General features: G+C 41.9%; 1 protein-coding gene across 2 annotated transcripts in view; it reads right to left on the minus strand.

The window, feature by feature from the left end:
• Positions 1-11,180: 11,180 nt before the first annotated feature.
• dnaaf11 (dynein axonemal assembly factor 11) overlaps positions 11,181-21,445 on the minus strand; it is an 85,284-nt gene continuing 75,019 nt past the window's right edge. For both annotated transcript variants that reach the window (XM_049598531.1, XM_049598530.1), the window contains one exon: positions 11,181-13,041. In XM_049598531.1, the coding sequence (XP_049454488.1) occupies positions 12,858-13,041 (184 nt within the window). In that variant the 3' untranslated portion in view covers positions 11,181-12,857. The remainder of the gene's footprint in view (positions 13,042-21,445) is intronic.

Below are 21,445 nucleotides of genomic sequence, written 5' to 3' on the forward strand. Positions count from 1 at the left end.
CAGGGAGACATTACATTATGTATCATCAAATTTTAAGATAGCTAATGTTAGCAAAACACTAGTCAATATAAGCCACATCTTAAGGAGTTGGCCCAATGTCACATCACCAGTGTCAGCCCTGTTTGCTTCCTTCTTACTTCTGTGGTAATGTCAGAGACCGTTGATAAATGGAGACGGCCCACTTTAGATTCATTATCTGAGACACTGTAAGTTTCTCATATTAGCATGCTAACATTTGCTAATTACCACTAACCACAAAGTTCAGCTGAGGCAGATGGGAATGTCATCAGCTCTGCAGGTCATAAACCAAAGATAATATAATAATATATTCACTAATGTCCTAGACAACAATACAGTAAGCGGACTACTAATAAATGACAGAAGTGACCACCTACCAATCTTTACAGTATACGACAAGAACTATAAGAACAATACTAAAACAAACAAGAAACAACAGTAGGATAAGATCAGAAGAAACAATATATGCTTTTCAGCTGGAAATCACACATCAAACATATCCACACCAAAATATCAAGAAGCATTGCAGTATTAAACAAAGCAAAACAGGTTTTAGATCACAAATCACTCCACATTCTGTACTGTTCACTGGTTTTACCATATCTAAGTTACTGTGCAGAGGTCTGGGGCAGCACTTACAAAACTACACTACAGTCATTAATCATTCTTCAAAAAAGAGCAATACGCATCATTCACAAAGCTGGATATCAGGATCACACAAACCCCTTTTATTCTTACAGGCACATATATTAAAACTGGAAGACCTGATCAATTATCAAATAGCACAAATAATGTTTAGGGCAAAAAATCATTTACTAGCAGCAAATATTCAAAACATGTTTTCATACGACCAGGAAAAGTTTTTGTATTTCTGTTTGGGGAGTGAAGTTACGGAACAGTCTTGATGGGGCGCTCAAGAAATGTCAAAACATGACGCAATTAAAAAAAAGATATAAAGAAATGATTTTCAAAAGGTACAGTCACGACAATCCTTAGCAGTATATTAGTATATTGTTTGCCTTATTTATTTATGGTGCTAGTTATTTTCCTAGATTACCTCACATTTGTTTTGTAAAATTGTATTTTGGTATATGTTGACTGTGAATTTATGTTTCTGAAAAGTTTTGTAAGAATCTGTTAACTGAAATGAAAAGTTTATGTTGTTAATTATTGTAATGGGAAGCTAGTTAATTAACAGAAAAAGGGATTTATGGCTAGGGGGTGGGATTAAATAAGTATGTACTTCTTCCCACTCCTTTTCGGAAATGTAAACCGAATTACGAAATTGTGTTGAGAATCTTTTGTTTGCTTTGTTTCTTATGACATTTCTGTTTACATGTTCGAAATAAATAATAATCTAATCTAATCTAATCTAAAGTATTGGACACATTGAAATGTTGACCTGCTGGTGGCGATAGATGAAAAGTCAATGGATCATGACGTTTGAACAGCATTTCAGGGCAATCCATCGGATAATTTAGACATTTCAGTCTGGACAAAAGTGTTGGACCAAGCAACCAAACAACAGGCTGACATCGCCACGGTGTGAGCATGACAATTTTTTTTTATCAACTTTCTGAACCAGTTCCATCACTGAAAAACTGGGCTATCATAATGCAGGTAGAGCGGTAAGAAAGTTTCACAGAAAAAAAACACAGTTCGGTCACACTGTTGAAATTAAATGATCCATCAACCAAACTTAGGCTGCTTTCACACCTGCCCTGTTTAGTTCAGTTCAGCTGAACTGTGCACCAGAACAACTGGACCAAGACCTTCTTGAAGAAGTGGGTTCCAAAGGAACTCTGGTGCGGTTGGTTTGTGGTGAGAAGGTGTTCCGACCTGGATGTGAAGCAACTGCAGTCACATGACACATTGTTTGGGTTAAACATGAGCATGTTACAGTCCTGGAGGATTATTAATGTGCACCTCCTCCTGTACTGCCTTAATATGCACATTCAGCACATCCAATGCATCAAAACATTGTTTTCTAGTTGGAGCCGCGCCTCGTTTTCAAACTGTATGCTTTGACTAAAATGAACAATGACAGCAATATAGTCCACGATGAGCAGCGCTAAAATCAACCTGCGTAGTTGTCCCTCCATTGTGACATTAGAAAGTGTCACATTTATCTTGCAAGTGTACTCTTCTTCAGCGTTTGCTTTACTTCCTGGATTTTTCCCACATGGAAATTCTGACCAATCAAGAGCAGCTTTCTCACACAAGGCATTTGATCTGGTCCGCTTGTAAATGCTGCCGTGAGAACACGAACCAACTCTAGGCAATTATACAACTTTGTGACAACATGAGTCCCTGATTCAGACCAAAGGAGATGACTCTAGGGCTGACAGCAGCCTAAAACAAAAATTTAGAAATGTCTGCAGCATTACAGAAGTAAGCACAGACAGTCAAAGTAAATGAGGAGATAAGTGCATCAAATTTAATGGAATTTATAATGGACAGATTATTTTAATAAAACAGTGGATTTAATTACAACCCCTCTGATCACAGGACTGCTGACATGCTGGCTCTGTGTTCTGTGTTGTCTCTCACAACCTCTACATCTGATCTTAGCACTGAAGTTAGTGAGAAAACCTTTCATCACTGACAGAAATGACTGGCCAGAAATAACCACCCAGTCTGTGAAAAAAGTGATTTCTTCTTTCCTCCAAAGCAGCGCTAAGCAACTCGGGTAACTTCATAGATCACAAACACTGTTTGAACTTCAAAACCCAGACATCCTGTAAAGTCATGACAGTAAACTGCACACAGCGAGCTCGTGTTTACCATCCTGTCTGCTTTGTGATGCTTTAAACCAAAACCAACCAACGAGATGAGAAATGATGAAGCCTGACTGCAGCTTCAAATGATCAAGCAGATGAGTGTAATAAAAATACCTATTAAATGTATTAATATTTTCACTCTCAGAAAGTTTGTGATGGGATACCAGAGTACAACTCTGCTTCTCTGAGCTGTAAAACAAAAGCAGTCATGTTTTGTGTGCAGAGAATGATACTGAAAGTGTGACCACAGCAAAAAGAAAAAGCTTCTTGTGTTTTACAGGTAAAAAAAAAAAGAGATTTAAAAAAAAATGGAAGTATAACAAGCAGATAACAATATCTCAACCAGAGAACCCAAAGGCTCCATCATCAGTGTCAGGTTTATCTGAGTAACAGAGCAGAGAAAAGAGGCGACAGGAAAGTTACGAGTCAGATCTGTCTGACCAGCATATTCAAAACTAGTGGGGCCATCTGCTGTCATGGCAACAGACAAAAATCAATGCGGCAGCGATGGAGCCCGCACAGATAAGAAACAGATAACCGAGCGTTGAGGCAGCAGGTGGCTCAGAGTTTTTTGTATCTCTGGATTTAATCACAGAGGAAACAAAAATCTGACTCTGGATTCTTGCTGCAGTCTGGATCTGATCTCCTCCGGTTTGATTAAACACGAAAGAGTATTTTTCCTTGTTTACAGAGACAGACTGAGATGACTGTGATGAGCTCACATGATGGCACAGGCCAGAGAAGTAAAGGTCCCCCCCCCACCCCCACCCTTAAGAAATGGTAAACGGACGTACACTAGTCTTCTGACCGCTCAAAGCCCTTAAAGGCACTCACACTCCGATGGAACAGCCATCAAAGAGCAATTTGGGGTTCAGTATCTTATCCAAGGACGCTCTAACATGCAGACTGGAGGAGCCAGGGATCCTACAATTAGTGAACAACCTGCTCTGCCTCCTTAGCCTCAGCTGCCCCCCAAAAATCAGAGGTTTAGACAGTGTGGCTAACGATGAGAAGAGGTGGAACTAAAAAAAAAAATGAGACATTGTAAATTTACATACGAAGTCTGATGTTAAAGGAATACTTTGCCACCAAAAACAGAATTTGTATATCAATTACTCACGCTGCACTATATTAAATATGAGGAAAACTTTTTTTTCCCACGGTGAACGAAGAATCCAAAAACTGAGAAAAGTCCTGCTACTCCTCAGCACGTGAGACTGTAAACGTTTGGTGAAACTGCATGTGTTTCAGATGTTCTGAGTGTAAATTTGAATTTGCGCTGCACGGGGATCTGGCCCCGACGAGCAGAGCACTTTGAATCGCAAATCGGACCAATCAGATCAGTCTATCTGACAGAGGTGGGCTCTGGGCAGGCGTAACGTGATGACGACAGCGCTGCGATTTAGGAGTCTGAAAGTAAACAGCCAAGATGGTTTTTTGGTTTTCAAAATCCCTTTATTGAACCATTGCCAGATCTAATGTACAACAATAACAACCACCATCAAAACAAGAAAAGAACTCTCTCCAATCAGAAATTTACAATCAACTCCTCATCCTCCCCCACAGAGCACAGAACCCCACCAACAGCCCATATTTGACGAAATGTCAATATGTTGTCCGTCATCCTATAATAGGCGTGTTCCACTCTCAGTCTGGCTTTTAACAAGCCCTCCAGAACCGGCACTGGCTCCACACTGGTGATACTCTGCGCCTGGTTCTTGCGCGTCAACCAAATGGCCAACTTGGCAGAGCCAGATATGAAGTTAATCAGTGTGTGAACACTCTTCCTCCGTGCACTGTACTTTGGGCCAAAGATGAACAAGCTGAAAGAAAAAACCTCCCCGAAACCCTGAAACCATCTTTTTAACAGCTCAAACAATGCTAACAGCCGGGGACACTGTACAAATAAATGAAACAAAGTCTCTGTCTGTGTACAGAAAGTGCAGAAACAGCCAAGATGGCAGCTGCTGAAGGACTGCATCCATTCAATTTAGCTTTGGAAGAAACACTAAGCCAACTACACCTATCTTTTTCCTCGAGAGAGGAACAGAGGACTGCCCTAGAAGCCTTCGCTTCCAGGAAGGACATTTTTGCCGTTTTGCCAACGTGATACGGCAAAAGCATAATATATCAGTTAGCCCCACTGGTCGGCAAACAAATGGGGCTCAGTGCAATGAATACGTCACCTTGTTTTTTGCTCTGATTGGCCATCGTGCTATCCAGTTGCGTGTGGCAGCATTTGAAATGCCTCAGTTAGTGCCGCCCCTTGGGTAGGAAGGGTGTATCGGTGAGGGCTCAAATCTAGAAAGATTTTGAGTCTGGATTTCCAGGCTAAGGTAACACAGGGTTAACCTGGAAATCCAGACCCAAATCTAGACAGATTTAGGGTCTGGCTATGAGTAATGCAAATGGCCCAACTTGAGGGGCGGCACCAAGCATGCATTTGAAAATATTACTGCACGCAATTGGATAACACTACGACCAATCAGAACAATACACGGGGTGACATATCCAGAGCTTAGCTACCAGCGGAGCTAACTGGTAGATTAGACTCTTGCTGTATCCGGTCGGCAAAACAGCAAAAACGTCCTTCTTGCAAAGGAAAGATTCGAGTGCGGTCTTCTGTTCCTCTTTTAGAGAAAAAGCCAAGTCTAACTCGTTCATTGTAGCGGCCAAAGCCGTTTCAAACAACTGGTGTTCATCCGTAGCCATCTTGCAATGTTTACTGACTGATTCCAGACTTCGTCGTCGCAGCTGTCGTCATCTGTTTAGCTCGCCTCTGGCCCGCCTATATCAGATACACTGATGTGATTGGTGCAGCTCGGTTTCATGGGCATAGGTAATGAGCATCATTACTGATTGCCAGAGTGACTCGCTGAGCAAATTCAAATTGTGCTCTCGCGAGAACTCTGGATGTCCAGGGTAACACAGGGTGAGGACTTGATACAAATAATCATTTGGGGGTTAGGATATAAACTAACTTGTTAAATCTAACTGTCTCAGATGAGCAGCTGATTTAATAAAGCTAACTCCAGTCTGAATTGCATGACTGAAGGAACTACAACCTTTTAATTGTCTTACTTTAAACTCAGGGTTGTGATACTCCACCCCAAACCCAATCCTTTTACATACTTTACATTGGTACTGCCCAATTAATCTAGACTTAATCACGATTTTGGCTTCCCAAAACGACATGTACAGGATCGACTGTGATATTGATGTTTATAATATGTGCTTCAAAACTCCTCTGCATATTAAATCAAGCGCTGATCCACCACCTGAAAAAACACCACAGTCCCAAAGACAGACTGAAATGACCAATGTAATCACATTCCACTGATTTTAACTTATGCTTTTGGGTTTTTAAAGTTTTACAGGTGGAAACATGAATATTGGGATTAAGGTTGTTTCCATCCAACCCATCACTGCCTTCACTTCACATCTGGCACGTGAAGGAAGATTTTAATACTGATGATTTAACACTGAAGTATAACAGTTTTACTCTTTTCAAAGAGCAAAGAGCATCATCATTACTTTGACCCAGATCTGAGCTCAGGCAGTTGGTTGATGAGTGGTCTGTTGGCAGCACAGACTTTTGCTCTGCTTCATTAATTACTGACAAATAATCTTCCTGGTCTGTCATGTGGCAGTGCAGATAACACATGTTGTGCATTAAACTGAATCCGTTCTTCATCTGTAATGAGACAGACCACACGTCAACACTGGCATTTGAAATATTCATACGATGCTCCATTTGCAATCAGAGAGAAACGCTACATTAGTGATATTTAACAATTCATTTAACTCTTATTTATTATCACTCTGGGACCATTATGTCAGTGCAGTTTAATGATTCAGTGGTTTCCCAGCATCATATCGAAGCCTGCACTCTGCTCATCCTGACTCCTGCTTCCTGTTGACTGGGACCACGTTTATTGTTTCAGCAACAGCTGTACAGATATTTGAGCAATAATTTAAGATGCAGTGTATTTAAATTTAAAGTAACATGTAAAGTAGGGCTGTACAATCAGGGCTGAAATTTTGAGTACGCTGATCAATATTAGATTCTGATTATTTTTCATGATTATTAAGTTTTTGGGGGGGACTAAATATTTTTATTGCACATTCACATTAACAGAGCACTGCTCTCACTTTCATGTTGTGCTATATTGGTTGAAAGCCTTTTAGCATCTCATAAAGGCGCTGAAGGGTTTTGGTGTTGATATGACAGAGCGATGGGGCGTGACAAGGCATCAGTGTGTGACGACCTGGAGATGAAGACCGGCTGAGTAGGTTTACATCAACAACAAAGACCAGGTAGCTGAAAAGTGCCAGGGAAAGCAAAACAAAGAACCGAGCACACACAGTTTGTGAATTCTGTACTTCAGAGTCAGGTACTCTCCTTTAGAGAAGAAGAGTGGAAAGACCTCTTTGTAAGCATCGTCCGTCGCAGGTCTTTTCCACAGTATGTCATGGACAGAAGTCATGTCACAAATGAGGTTTAATTTCAATCTTAAGACGTAGCTTGAGATGTAAAATCAGAGCAGAACCACTCAAAGTGGCACAGCCGCCATCTCAGACGGGTGCAAAGTGATTCAGGTGCCGGTCATATATAAAAGGCCACACACCAGTGGTGTATGATGATGGTGTGGGATATATATCTATATAACAGAGCAGGCAAGCAGCAATTTCAACTAAATTTCTCTCAGACTGGTACATTACTGCTCCGCTAGACTCACAAGTCAGTCTTTAGACGCTTTGCTTAACTAAAGACTGATGACTTTCTCCCTGATTTTGTGTTTAGATGGGCGGATACAATTTCAGAGTTTAAAAAAACTCCCTACGTTGCAGAACCAATAGTAAATCTGCAGGGCGGTCCTTCGGTGGCTCGCTGAACTCTTGTGCTTGTAAACATAGTCCCACTAGAAACACGTGTAGCGGCACAAAATGGCTCAAGTCACTGTAAGTCCTTCATTTCCACAATCTTGTGGACTGAGCACACATTTGATAAAACAGAGTTAAATCTCGCGGCATCCATTTTCAATCTCTGTGTGTTTGTTTCCTTGTGGACGAGAAAAGGGGGAGCACACATTTCCGGGAGGGCGTGTCCTTTTCAAAAATACAAGAGGCGTTGCTTTGTTGCCGGCTGTTTTCGCCGGTGTGTTAAACACACTTTAGAAAGGAGTGTCCCCAGACTATCAGAAGGCGGAGATCTCTGATTGTCTGGTGGCGAGACTACTGCTCCGGTACCTCGACTTCCTCCTCTGTGTGTGATGCACGTCAGGTGGGTGGTGCAGCTTCTACTGACAGGATTCAGATGCAGCCCAGGACCCAGAGGAATTAGAGCTCTGATTATCTGCCCGGCCCGGGCTGTGATATCTATATTTCCTTGAGCTTTTTTTTTTTTATTTTTTATTTTTTAAATATTTTATTTTTCAATGAAACTGGCGATTCTTGTGCGTAAAAGGCTGGAGTTCTAATGAAGTGGATCAAGAAGAACCACTGAGCATAATAGTGGAGAGCTGGGGGACAAATTCCTTGGAACGTGCAGCTGACTGGGCCATGATCTGTTCTCACTCCCCTCATGCACTTGACAGCAAACAATGCCTGATGAAGCTGAATATAAGTGCTAGATCGTAGGCAACTGGACTTGCTTGTGTTTCTTGAAGACGCTTCTCCTCTCATCCAAGAAGCTTCTTCAGTTGATCAGGTGATTACCATGACCTGGATGAGTGAGAATCTTCACTGAGATGAAGCTGAAATTTGGTCTGACTCTAAAATGAGTCATGAGGCTCAAAAATTGGGTTCAAATCATACAGTGCACGCCCACTTTAACCTTATCCAAGCACAGATAATATAGAAAGACATACATTTAAAAATGTTAACATGTTCACTGTTAACTGCTGTGTGACTGGGCTAGTGTGTGTTGCACTTTACTGTATGATACCAGAAGTGAGCTGGAGCCAAATCTGCTCACTGATCAAATATAAAACCACAGCACTGATACTGCACCAAGGCTACAGTACACCCCTGATACATAAATCCTCAGACTAAAATCTAAATGTATAAATCTGGACAGAGATTGGATATACACTATTTCAGGACAAGCTGTTTCTCAAGCAACAAACAACCACAAACATCAAAATCTCCTGGATGATGCGAGCCACACAGTCCAAATATAGAACGCTGGGATGATAAGAGAAGAGTGGAGCTGTCAGGAGGAAAAATGGTCCACAGCCAAAATGATCTCTCAAGGCGCTGCGGCTGCAACGGCACTCAGAGCTGCTCGGGGAGGAGGGAGCAGAGGATGGAGTCGTGACCTCCACGCTTTCGGGTGACAGCTCAGAGGAAAGTAAAGAGCAAGGAGACTCCAGTGGAGTTTCAAGGAGAGGATGAGCAAGCTTCAAAATATGTTTGGACTGTGTCCTCTGGGCCTCTCTGATCAAAGTCTGGCAGAGTATCGGTTTCTGAGCTTTGAGGAGGGCGCTCGGGAGGAGCATCACAAGAAAAAAGGAAACACAACAGGGCAAAGTACAACGGCTTCCGAAACACACAAATGGGCCACAGGCAAGGCAGACAAACCAGGCTGATTGATTTTCCAGCTTTCTGCAGCGTTGCCCTTCCAGCTGCAGTTCACAGGGTAAAAACCAAACATGTGCAAAAAGTAACAAAGAAAAACAACTTTTATTTTCTCCCTGAAGCTTTTTATCTGTTCTTGGAAACATAAATCCATCAGAGTTTAAAGAGGTTAAAGGGTCACGGACCAGGGGTCAGTTCAATAAGAATAACATTAATTTTGTTTTCAGGAGCAGCAGTGGTGCACCTCATGACTCATCACCATCTATACACCAACACAAGGCTCTCATGAATATCTAATCAACGGTGCAGAGCTCGACATGTAATTATAATTTGTCTTTCCTTTTATATTTTTTTAATACAGAAGTTAAGGTGGTTAAGGTTAAAGGGATAGTTTGGATCTTTTGAAGTGGGGTTGTATGAGGTACTTAATCACATTCAGTGTATAACCTACAGTAGATGTCTGTGAGCACGCCCCCAGTTTGGAGGAGCAGGCCGGAGTCCGACACGGAAGCTAAGCGATGTGCTGCACCGCCCGACAGGGTCAGCGACAAAACATATTTTAGCTACATGAAAACAATCAAGATCATTTTCAGTGATTTCTGTATTTAGAATATGTTTACCGCTTTACCTTGCTGTCAGACAGCCTTTTCTGACGGGGAATTGAAGCCATTATCTCAAATATCTCACCAGACCCTATTAACATAAACAGTAATTTTACTTTGCTGAACACTGGAGTTGCTGGTCGACCGCAGCCCTGATTGCTCAGTGTGTAAGCTAATGCAGAACAAATATTCAAATGCAGCGTATACTTGGAGTGATTCTGATTTTTCTGGTTGACTACAATATGTTTTGCTGCAGCCCTGTCCTCAGCAGGACATTGTTTAGCTTGTGTACCTTTGGATTTGGTTCATCGAAGACGCTAGCAGAGCAACAAAGTACATTAATTTTAAGCCCAGCAGAAACAGACCTCCGTGTTTAAGTATATACTTTTAACTGTAACAGTTACATCTGAAAATGACAACAAAAATAAACAGGTTTGCTGATTTTACATATGTCCGCAATTCACATCAAGTGGAAGTTGTCCACCCAGAAGTGATTGTTGTTGTTAATGTGATGTCATGGTGATTCAGTCTATAGTGTACGTACACCTAAACTGGTAGTGAAATTTTTAGATGGCTAAAATACTGATCTTGCTGATATCTGACATGCCGATGTATAACAACTTATTTGGCCGATAACCAATACTGATATATCCCCTTTTTTGTCCACCTCGCCGTTGAATCGTCGCAAAATGTGGTTATGAAACAAGACCGTACCATTCTGACTATATGGGGGTGCTCACTGCTGCTGAACATCTTGATTTGACATAGAATGTATTTGTTTTCTAGTATTTCATGATATATAGCCTATTTTGATACAAACATCAGCCCAATTTCTGTTAATAAAAAACTGAAAATGACGTGTGCGTTTAATCAGTAGGCATAATCATTACTACGCATGAATAAATCACCCAGCTGCTCGATCCAAAAATAGCTGAGGTGAGTGAGTGCGCTGCAGGACCATCAGAGCAGCATCGAGGCCTACGGTGATTTAAAGTTGAAGTTAAAGTCCACCTGACTGTCACACACCTGAGTGTGTGAAATTTGTTCTCTGCATTTGACCCATCCCCTGAGGGAGCGGTGAGCAGCAGCGGTGCCGCGCTCGGGAATCATGTGGTGATGATTTACGGTGGCGGAGCGCATAAACAAACACTTCGGAGGAGGTATGTGCTCTCAAATCAAACTTTTTTGAAGGATTATTCATTTACCTGAAGTGTCAGAGTCAGAGTCTATTATGATTTTTTATTTGGCTACTTTTTGTCCGACATGGCCAAACAATTGAGAGGCGTGACGCACGGTCCGTGTGGATGAACTTGTATGAACCTGAGTTGATTAATGAAGTAACTTGAAGTCAGAAAGAAGGAAAACTGTTTCTAAACCTTTTGATGATGTTTTTGGATGTTTATTTGTGAATGAAATGGCAAGTTCTGACGAGTCAGAAACGACTCCTGTTAAAGACATGGACGAGGCTGCAGCACGTCTGCGCTCATCTAGAGCATCATACCTGGATGAAGTGAAAGGAATAAAGATAAAGATAAAATGATAACCCTTTTACTTTTATCATTATCTTATTATGCCAACTGAAGAAATAAATTTGTTTATTTGGGCATTTTAGCTCTTTTCTCCGGAGCGGAAACTGACACAGATGAGCTCATTAATCAATGAGGGGAAAAACAACATGATTCGAAAATTAGTCGGCTAAAGGAAAAATCTGTCAAAAAATTCTCAGTCGGGGACACCCCTAGATCATCAAGTCTCTTCTGTAGTGGAATCAACATCATATTATTCATACATACTCTTATCCTGACGGCTCACCAGCAGATGGAGACATGAAACAGAATGCTTTTCAATGTATGTAATATTTATTCATTTTGCAAAATAAGAAAAAGTATGTTGACCGATATCAATGACATGCTGATATTATCTGCATCCCTACTTGCTGCTACCGTCCACAGCAGTATGTTGCTTAGCTTGCACGCTGGCACTCCTGCTGCTTCTCCAAACTGGGGCTGTGCTGACAGACATCTACTGTGGGTTATATACTGACTACGGTTTAGTACTTCATACAAGCACACTTCAAAAGATCTGAACTCTCCCTTTAAAGTCACCATAAACCACAAAGCCCCAGTTCATATCTGGCAGTGGACTTTTGTTGCATGTCATTCCTCGTCTGTCTCTCCCCTTTTGTTCTGCCATCTTTTTATCATTGATCGTCTAATGAAGGCAAAAAAAATGCTCTAAAAATATTTTAAAAGTTTTCAGTGAAAAGAGCAACTTCAAATGCTATTTTAGTGTCCACCAAAATGTGACTGTCGACCCACTGTTTAAAACTGTCCACAAGTTTTTGTCCAAGTTGTTCATCAGAACGATAACTAATAGAAATCTTTCACATTTTATTTTGAATTTAATACAAAATCCTCATTTATTGTCTGGTATTCAAAAGCTTTGGTTGCATTTTAGGATATTTTTCCAAACAATAAATCACTATACATGTGACATATATCAGGTTTAAGAGGTGTCAGGGTGGGAATTTAGCGGAAGCTTGACTCTTTCAGTGAGCTGAGACAGGAGACACAAAGTTATCTAAAGGGTCAGTAAAAGCTTTGCTGATTTGTAACACTATTGAAATGGCTGGTATTTTCTCTACAACTCAGTAGTTTCACAGTGTTACCTCCATCAGAGATTTAGTTGATGTGTCACTAAATTTTGACAGATTTTGGGGGCAGAGGGTCTGACTCAGTGTTTTTACCCCTATAAAGATCTGAGGAGGCAGATTAGTTGCTTAATACAACCATTTCAAATTCGACAGTCATCTGCATCTTTTACATGAAGGGCATCCGGACCAAGGAATCCTTAGCGGTCAGTGTTATTTCCTAAAGTCTTACACCAGTGGGGGCACATCAGGGTCGTCCACAAACCCGTCAGAGAAGGTTTTTGCAGGTGGAGCCAGCCTGGATGTTTCAAGAGGACCTTCTTTGGCGTCCCGGCGCGGTACGATGTTGGCCAGGTCGATGGCTGTGTGCTTGCTGGGGTCCACCTCCAGCCTCTCAGGAACACTGTTTCTCCTGTGAAAACATCAGGAAATGAAATAAGTCAGAGACAATATCACCCTCCTCTTCTTGTATGGCTTAAGTCGGCAAAACAAGTCTCTGAAAATAATCAATGAGGTCATCATTAGTCTAAACAGGGACACTGTGGAGTTTATCACTGTGCACTGATTATGGTCACTTCCCAAAACAAAAAAAGGAGAGTTTTAAAATTCTCGTCAGTTTAACCCAGGTTGGGAATTAAGTGGTAAAACAGCCTACAGCCTTAGTGTTGTTGCTATGGTTACCTGTAGTTTTAAGGTACACTGAATGGGTTTTGAGCACTAGTGGTGCTATGGTGAAACGTTTGATAGGTTTTGTTCTGTGTGTGTTACGCATGTTTGATGAGAGTCACAATTTTATGATGAGAAACACCGAATGTAAAGAGTTTATTTCACAGACAAAATAATAATTATAATAATCATTTTAAAATCTTCATCAACAGTCGTCTGTCTACTGATTAGCACCTTAAAGGATAACTTCGGTATTTTTCAACCTGGGCCCTATCTCCCCATGTGTATGTGTGCGTATGATTCATAGGTACAACTCATTTTAAAATTGATTGTTCAGTATTGAGGGAGGCGGATGCAGCCGGGAGCCGCAACACGAGCTATCCGCAATCTCTGTAAATAGCATACTAAGTGTTTCCCTTACCTCTGGGCTGTGATGTCATCTCGCGATAGCTTTGCTTGTTGCCGGAAGAAAACAGAGGAGCCATGCAGAGCGCCGCTCAGAGTGGCGCTGGTTGTCCCGGAGTACAGCTGAGAGTTTTACTGCATTGATTGAAAACAATGGTTCGTGTTTGTGCTTATCCGAATTGCAGGATGTCGCGCAACACCCCGTACAGCTTTCATAGGCTGCCTTTGTCGGACAGCAAGATGCTGAAGTTGTGGCTAGTTGTGCTACAAATGGATGCTAACACTCCTGTCCAGACACTGCGCCTTGCAGACCATCGGGTCTGCAGTGCTCACTTCTCCCAAGATGACTACTGCCAGCCGAAGAAGAGAAGACATCCAATCCCGAAACACCTCTTCCTCAAGAAGATGGCTGTCCCACGAGTAGAGAGAGCTACAGACACAGTGGAGCAAAGCTCTCGCGAGATGACGTCACAGCCCAGAGGTAAGGGAAAGGTTTAGTATGCTATTTACAGAGATAGCACTGGCGATCTGAACCGGTCAGTGGCAAAAAAAAGCACTTTTAATTCACAAACTTATACGGGACGCATTTGCCCGTTACCGTTTTAGCTTGTTTCGCGGCTGCCGGTTGCATCCGCCTCCCTCAGTACTGAACCAATTTTAGAACGAGTTGTACCTATGAATCATACGCACACATACACATGGGGAAATAGGGCCCAGGTTGAAAAATACCAAAGTTATCCTTTAAGATACATTTGAGAGTCCTGGTAACTAAGTACATCCTGTAAGTACTGTTCTGTACCGCACTACATTTATTGACTTCTTTAGTAACTTTTCAGATTCTAATAATTAATACACAACATAAATCAACGAATAAATGGTACATGAATAAAATATCTGAGTGCTTTCTTCCTCCTTTGAAGATGTGCTACTTCTTCCAAAATCTAGGATGAACTCTGATGCTCCATGAATCTGTTTGTTTACAAGAAAACACCATGAGCTCTGATTTAGAGCAGAGAGTGACCTGGTGCTGTACTGGTACCAGCCAGCCAATCAGGAACGAGCAGTTTCAGTGGCCTTGCTAAACAAATCAAATCTGAACATGAGCCACGTCCTGCATGAGCCCATTTAATTCCCCACAGGAATGCTAAATCTGTTACTAGTTACTGTCTATCTGATCTAATTTAATTAACACATGATAATCATTGAAGGGACACAGAGGTCATGGTTAAACAGACGCCAAATGAGAATGACTTTAATGTCACAGCAGGAGAAGTTGTTTGTAAACGTCATGGTAATGTTGGTGCAGAGACGTCAAGATTTAATGTGACTGTAAAAGGTCAATATGGGACCTGATGTATGTGTGAAAAATATGGTTTGACGGCACAGCGCAGGATGTGCAGACTGTAAATATGACTGTGCATATCTGCATTCTAGTTTAGGTGTTATATTACATAAAGCCTCATACCTATGTACAGTATATCAGGCTCCTGTCGAGCTGTGAAAAACAAATTACCAGATGTTTTAGACAGTATGTTTGTTATCTCAGAGGGACATGAATCCTCTTTGGGATTTTGTTTGTCATGTCATGAATATCTGATGAGAGCACACTGCAAAAAGATGCTGATCTTGATTTGTTTCATGTTAAAGTTTTTACAAGATCAGAGAAAAATGCCACTTTGGGTCGTGCATTAAATAATACATAATCTTGTTTACTAATTCTTTGATTAGATATAATAGATATTCCAGTTTTCAGCTTACAAAACTAGACAGGAGGTCTGCGTCCCCGCAACGTGTGGTTACATTTCTGGAAAGGAGCACGTCAGGCTGTGGTGTACGTTAAAGTGTAGGCTCTGTGTCTTGGTTTTATTTTGAATTTTTTTACATGTTTCTTTTCGCTGCTTAAATAATTATAACATGTAACTTGTAACTGATGGTGTTGTAAGTTCAAATACTGATCAGCCTTGTTATGTAATGACTTACATGTGTCGAAGAACCCACTGAATCAAAACAACCAATGACCTTTCACTATTCATGTTTTCTCACTCTGTCTTTAAATCCATTTGACTCCTAAACACAACCAAAAGAACTCTCTTGAGACAGACGAGTCAAAAGATCTCATCGTTTGAATTTTCCATCAATTGTTTAACAATAACAAGACATTAGAAGCTGAGATGAATGGATGTGTTTTGCAGTTCAGTGTGACGTGTCCCAACATCCATAATTCCATCGCCAGGGGGATGATGGTCAATTTTACCACCACAATCTGTTACCATTAAACCAAATGGATCCCACTCCTCCTCTGAGCTCATCACTTCCATCCCACAACAATCAAGTCATTCCAATAACTAATCAATCAATTTATAACAGTGAAACCACAGGTCCCCCGCCGCTCAGCCACAGGAGCTGTGAGAGGTGAACGATTTTAAAATCACCTCTGAGGATTTTTCTGATTGCTCTGTGTTTGTGTGTCCTGAGATAAAATCAACTTAACCATGTAAGATATGTGACAGTGACGGACTGGAGGTTTGGCACTTAGTGTACAGGTGAGAGAGGAGTGAGAGGGGTGTGACTAGAGTTGGATCGATTTCCAGTGTTGCCATGCCGCTTCACAAGCAACTGAAGCTGAAGCAGCATTTGTCATTTCAACATGTTCTAGCAAATTAAGAAGTAGACTACATCAGCAACCTGTGCTGACGTGTCACAGCGCTAAGTCCAACATGCATTAATAATAAGCAATATGACAATGTGATGAACATCATATTATGTTTATGAATGGATTAATGGAGCCACTAGTGTCTGACTGGCTGTGAGCTGACCATCAGACCGTGGAGACGTTGGATTTTTTCTACTTGGATGTTGACAACATGGGAGAAACGGAGTGTCACAGTGCCGGAAGTAGGAAATAAATTGCAATCGTAGTTGTAAACAAACAACATCTCATTTATTTATGCAAAAGAAAAATAAGCATAAGCTTTTTTTTTCCACTATTAAAAGTGATTGTTGACCATAGGTTGATTTATATGTGGTTAATAGCTAAGCTATATTTTTGAATTTTGCACTCATCTCCATAGCCCATTTCACACCTATATATCAGCTCTTTCAACAGTACACTACTCAACTCGTCTCAGTTCAGTTGGTACAGTGACAGTCAACATGAGAGGTCTTCGCAGGAAGATATTGCTAGCTCTTCTGCTAGATGACTTCGCTAACAGCTCTCCCTGACAGCACGCTAGCTAGCCGCCCACATCTGGCCAGGTCCATCAATGACGGAACCTCGCGCCGTTGTTCTGGGGGTGGGGAACGCGTTGGGAAAATGCTCCGTTAAAACAGGAAAAACAGGTTGTGCACCCGGCGTTACGCTGCATGTGATGTGTTCACGTAGCGCTCCCAAAGCGGTCCACAAGTGTAGCGGCAGCATATGTATATTCACACCACAACCGAACAGACGCGTCGCACAGCGGCCGCTGCTGTCCCGTCAAAATAAAACCACACCCGAACAGTTGGTGGTGGTAGTGCACCGTGTTTGCAAATCTCCAATAAACCCCAACAAAGTGAGTTTGGACCTAAAGCCCCAGGTGGACAGGCTCACGCGTCAGTGATTATTCCAACGCTTGGAGAATTAATATTTCGCACTACAAATGGGTAAGTACATGAAACATGTGCCTGTCAGGCCTCACTTGGTCAAGGGGGAGATGTCTACGGTGGCCGAGAGAGGTCACAACACACACAAAGTTTTTTGTTGAATACCGCGACCATTTCAGAAGATGGGAGGGGCAGAGCAGCCCACACAGTGTTTGTTTGAAAGGAGACATGGCCACAAAATGAAACTGCACCAATATGGCAACATTTTGGATTTGAAGCTGACGAAAGAAGTGTCCTAAATAACTGTGAGCGATGCAGCGCTGCTGTTGTGAGCTGAACTTTTGTGTTTCTATTTATATCTGTTGCTGGAATTGAGAGCACCTCAATGGACGAGGATCGGCTGAATCATGAAGTTAAGAAGAGGAACCATTTCAACCATTTCTGCCCAAGGCACGCCAAAAAGTAAGTCAAAATCTCAAGGCACACCTGAGATCTGTGCACAACAGCTTCTATAACATGTAATATCACTTGTATCACAATGTAAGACAATGAAAATAAGACAGGTGGCTTTCATGATACTGTCTACTGTGCTTTTTTTTTCTCTTTTCTTTCGGTGGTAGGTCGTCTTCGCTGACACTTTGTTGTAATTTGCTCCGTATAATACAGCGATGCACTGTCCCACTCATGGCTTTCTCCTCTTAATCGTTATCATCCCTCACGCTGGCTGCCAATCAGGGCTTTTAGTGTGTGACAACACTTATAATTTCCATGTGCGAACAGTGACAAATAGGTTCCCATGAGGGTTTTTAAATTAAATTAAATTAAATTACATTTTTTAGCTAGAGTTTGCCTCCTTATTAGGGAATGGGTGCACACAACATACTGATACAGTAAAAATTCATTCATAACTTTTTGTATAGGCCCAGTCGAATATTACAATAATAATGTGTGTCACACCTGAATTGGCATTAAGGCACACCATTTGAGAACCACTGATCTACAAGTTACCTTCATATTTCACTACAACAATGGCTGGAGAAATGTTGGTATACCGGTCCGGACTGGTGTTTGGCTTAATATCAAGCCAGTTTGAAAAGCTCTCACTGTGTAAAACCTGAGAGGACTTTAACTAAAGTTTGTTGGTCAGTTGTCTGCACAACTAGTCAAGCAGTCGACTTCAAGGGAGGCTTATTTTTAAAATGTAAATATACTTTAGGTATAAGTCTCCAAAGGCGAGACGATATAAATGAAATGTGCTGATTTTCAAGGAAGTGCGTGGCAATTATAATTTAATCTCCTGCAGAGCAGCTGACAAACAGCAGCAGGACGCAGGAGGAGGAGCCACTTCATTACTCTGTGCTTTCTGACACTTGTTTATTGAGAAGGGAATAAAGCTGCCAGAAGACATATACTGTACTGTAAGCACAATGGTACTTTGAGTCTGGACTTCATTCACTGCAGTGAACTCACTCTGCAGCAGGAAAATTACCAGCTCGGCGGGAGAAAATGGGAAAGTAATTTTCCTGCTGATAGAGAAAGAGGCGAGCGTCTATTTTTAGAACGGATATGTTTAGTGGAACAGACAAGATGTCCAAACAGCGTTTTAAGGGCTGCTGCAGTTTTCACGGGAGAAAAAAAAAAACAGGTGAAAAACAGGATGGCGAGTGAAATGTCCACAGCCGAGATCACAGAAACACTGAGGTCCTGAGTTGAAGTTCTTTAAACACCAACCAGACATGAAAAGAGAGTCACCAAAAAGGTTTAAACTATTTGGATACTATTTAAAGGAGCTATATGCAAGAAATCTAAAGCAAATAGTCATAAAATCCTCCTAATATGTCACAGAGACTAAGGAATAATGTTCATATAACATACTGATCTCACCGACAACAATAGTACAGCCAGAATATTCGCATTTAAAAAAATATTTTATGGCCCGCAAATCATGTTTATGTTTTGAATTTGTGTTTTGGCCTGTTGCCCCACCCACCACCGTCTACCAGTCACGTAGTCAGTAGAGTCTCAGCATCAGTTACAGTTACGACTGAGCTACAATGGCTGACAGTGCGACTACACCCAAACGACCTCGTTATGATTCCCAAAAACGCCAAGACAAAACTCGAGGCAAAGCGAGGGTCTATATAGGAGATGCTTTTGAACGGTGGAGACAGAAGAATTTGAAATCAGATGTCAAAGTGGCTACTCTTCTCCTCGACAGGTAAGCTTTAGCCAGAGTTGGCTAACCAGCATCATAGCTAGACGGGGATGGACATTTCAAATACTTTCAACTGTTATTCACTTTCGATCATACATTGTAGCCCATGTGCAGGTGGGTCATTGACCCGACTGATTTTTTTTGAGAAACAAACGTTTGCAGCACGGTAAGCAGCATTAGCAGTGTCCGGTACATAGCATTAGCAGCCGGCTCCTCCTCAGCTGTATCACGGCAGCAGCGTTAGCAACAGAGAAGTCGGACTTGCTCGAATGGTCCGCTGGAAAACCGAAGATCAAGGATGCGGCAACACGGCCCTGCCACGGCAGCCGCCCGTGGGCAAACAAATCAGTCTCCAGCGTGCTGCTGTCCAGCAACCTCAAATCTGTAGGGGAGGGGGGGCGGACACAACTCACGGCAGTATTTTGAATTTGAGTGCAGTAACCGTTTTGGCCACATTCTTACATACAGCGCCTTTAATTACTAAGTTAGTGATTAATTTAGTTTCTGCAGGTTTTATTAAATGAAGCAGTTTTTTAAGGAATGTCCTCCTGCAAAGAGCTTGAGCTTCATCTGGTCTATAAAATGTCTGTTATCAGTAAAAAATGTTTACCACAATTCCCCAAAACCTATGGTGATGTCATTAGATGTCTTACTGTGTCAAACCAACAGGCAACGCCGAGCTGCGCAAGAGATGGACCTTCTCTGGAGTGGATCCAAAAGTTGGGTCGCAGCCCTCAAGCGTTTAGTGGCGACATCTCACCGACCACAGCCAACCTCTGATGACCCTGTTTCTCCCCCTCAAACAAGTGCGTGTTGCAAGAATTTACTCAGATTGTCTGCAGGTAACCAGAGAGAAAGGGGTCTTTAAAAGTCTCTGTGTCTTCAGCTCTCAGTACGTCTGTAGCTTCTAACTGAATCTCTGTGGTTTGGAGTTTAGTTTCTCTCCTGCGTCCTGTTTTTACTTTAGATATCTGCTTTATTTTACTGTTTCATCTTCGCTATCAGCCGGATTAGAAGTTGTGTGAAGTTGCTGCTCGAAAACCCGATATTTCCTTATGTTGCTGCTTCACAATAAAAGTGTGGAGAAGCTGTGGGAAACAAAATGTGTTCATTGCTGAATTAGCAGGACTTTGTTAGCAGCTTTTCATCAATAAGATCAAGTGTAATAATACGGCCGGGAGGAAGAGTAAAAGAGCCACAGTGAGATGTTGATGAAGAGCTGCAGACAACAGGCTCTTACTGCACCTCTGACAACAGCTCACCTCCAACAGGTAAACTTCTTTTACCTGCCCTGCTGTGGAAAAACACGCGCAGGAAAAATAGCTGTGAATCAGCCCGCTGCTTTTAAACGCCATCATCTAAGACAAGCTGTCATCAGATAAGACACACCTTCAAGCAGGTATCCCTGTTGTAATGGAAATGCAAATCCCTGCTGTGCTGGGCTGACGGCCCAAACCAAACCAAACCAAGCCCATGACTGTCGAAGAGGGGTACCTGACATTAAGAGAACTGAAATATGTCACTCTAATCTGCAACTCTTTCAACTGTAGAACGTAACCCGTCACCCTGAAACCTACAACTTCCTCCTGTAAAAACACAGAGGACATGACCCGAGCGCTGAATTGACTCAGTGCTAATGTAAGAGTAGGTCTCGTGCATGTCTGCAGGCAGATAATTGTGACTAGGCTTCTATCATGACTAAGCTGCTGTGAGGTTATCACTCTCAGTTCAGTGATGGGGTCCCGCAGTAATTGAGTTGTAATCGGCTGCAGTAACAACATCAGCAGGTTCTGTTCAGTGTCTGCGGCCACCGATCCACACTGGATTAGGTTTGGAGTGCAGTGATTCACATTTAGATAAGAACCAGACTAAACAACGTGGACTCGGAGATGGTTGATGTCATGTTCTGCATGGCCTGATGGAGAGATGTGACGATACTCGTCTCTGT

The sequence above is a fragment of the Epinephelus fuscoguttatus genome, linkage group LG15, assembly GCF_011397635.1.
Source record: "Epinephelus fuscoguttatus linkage group LG15, E.fuscoguttatus.final_Chr_v1".
In the NCBI taxonomy this organism is placed as follows: domain Eukaryota; kingdom Metazoa; phylum Chordata; class Actinopteri; order Perciformes; family Serranidae; genus Epinephelus; species Epinephelus fuscoguttatus.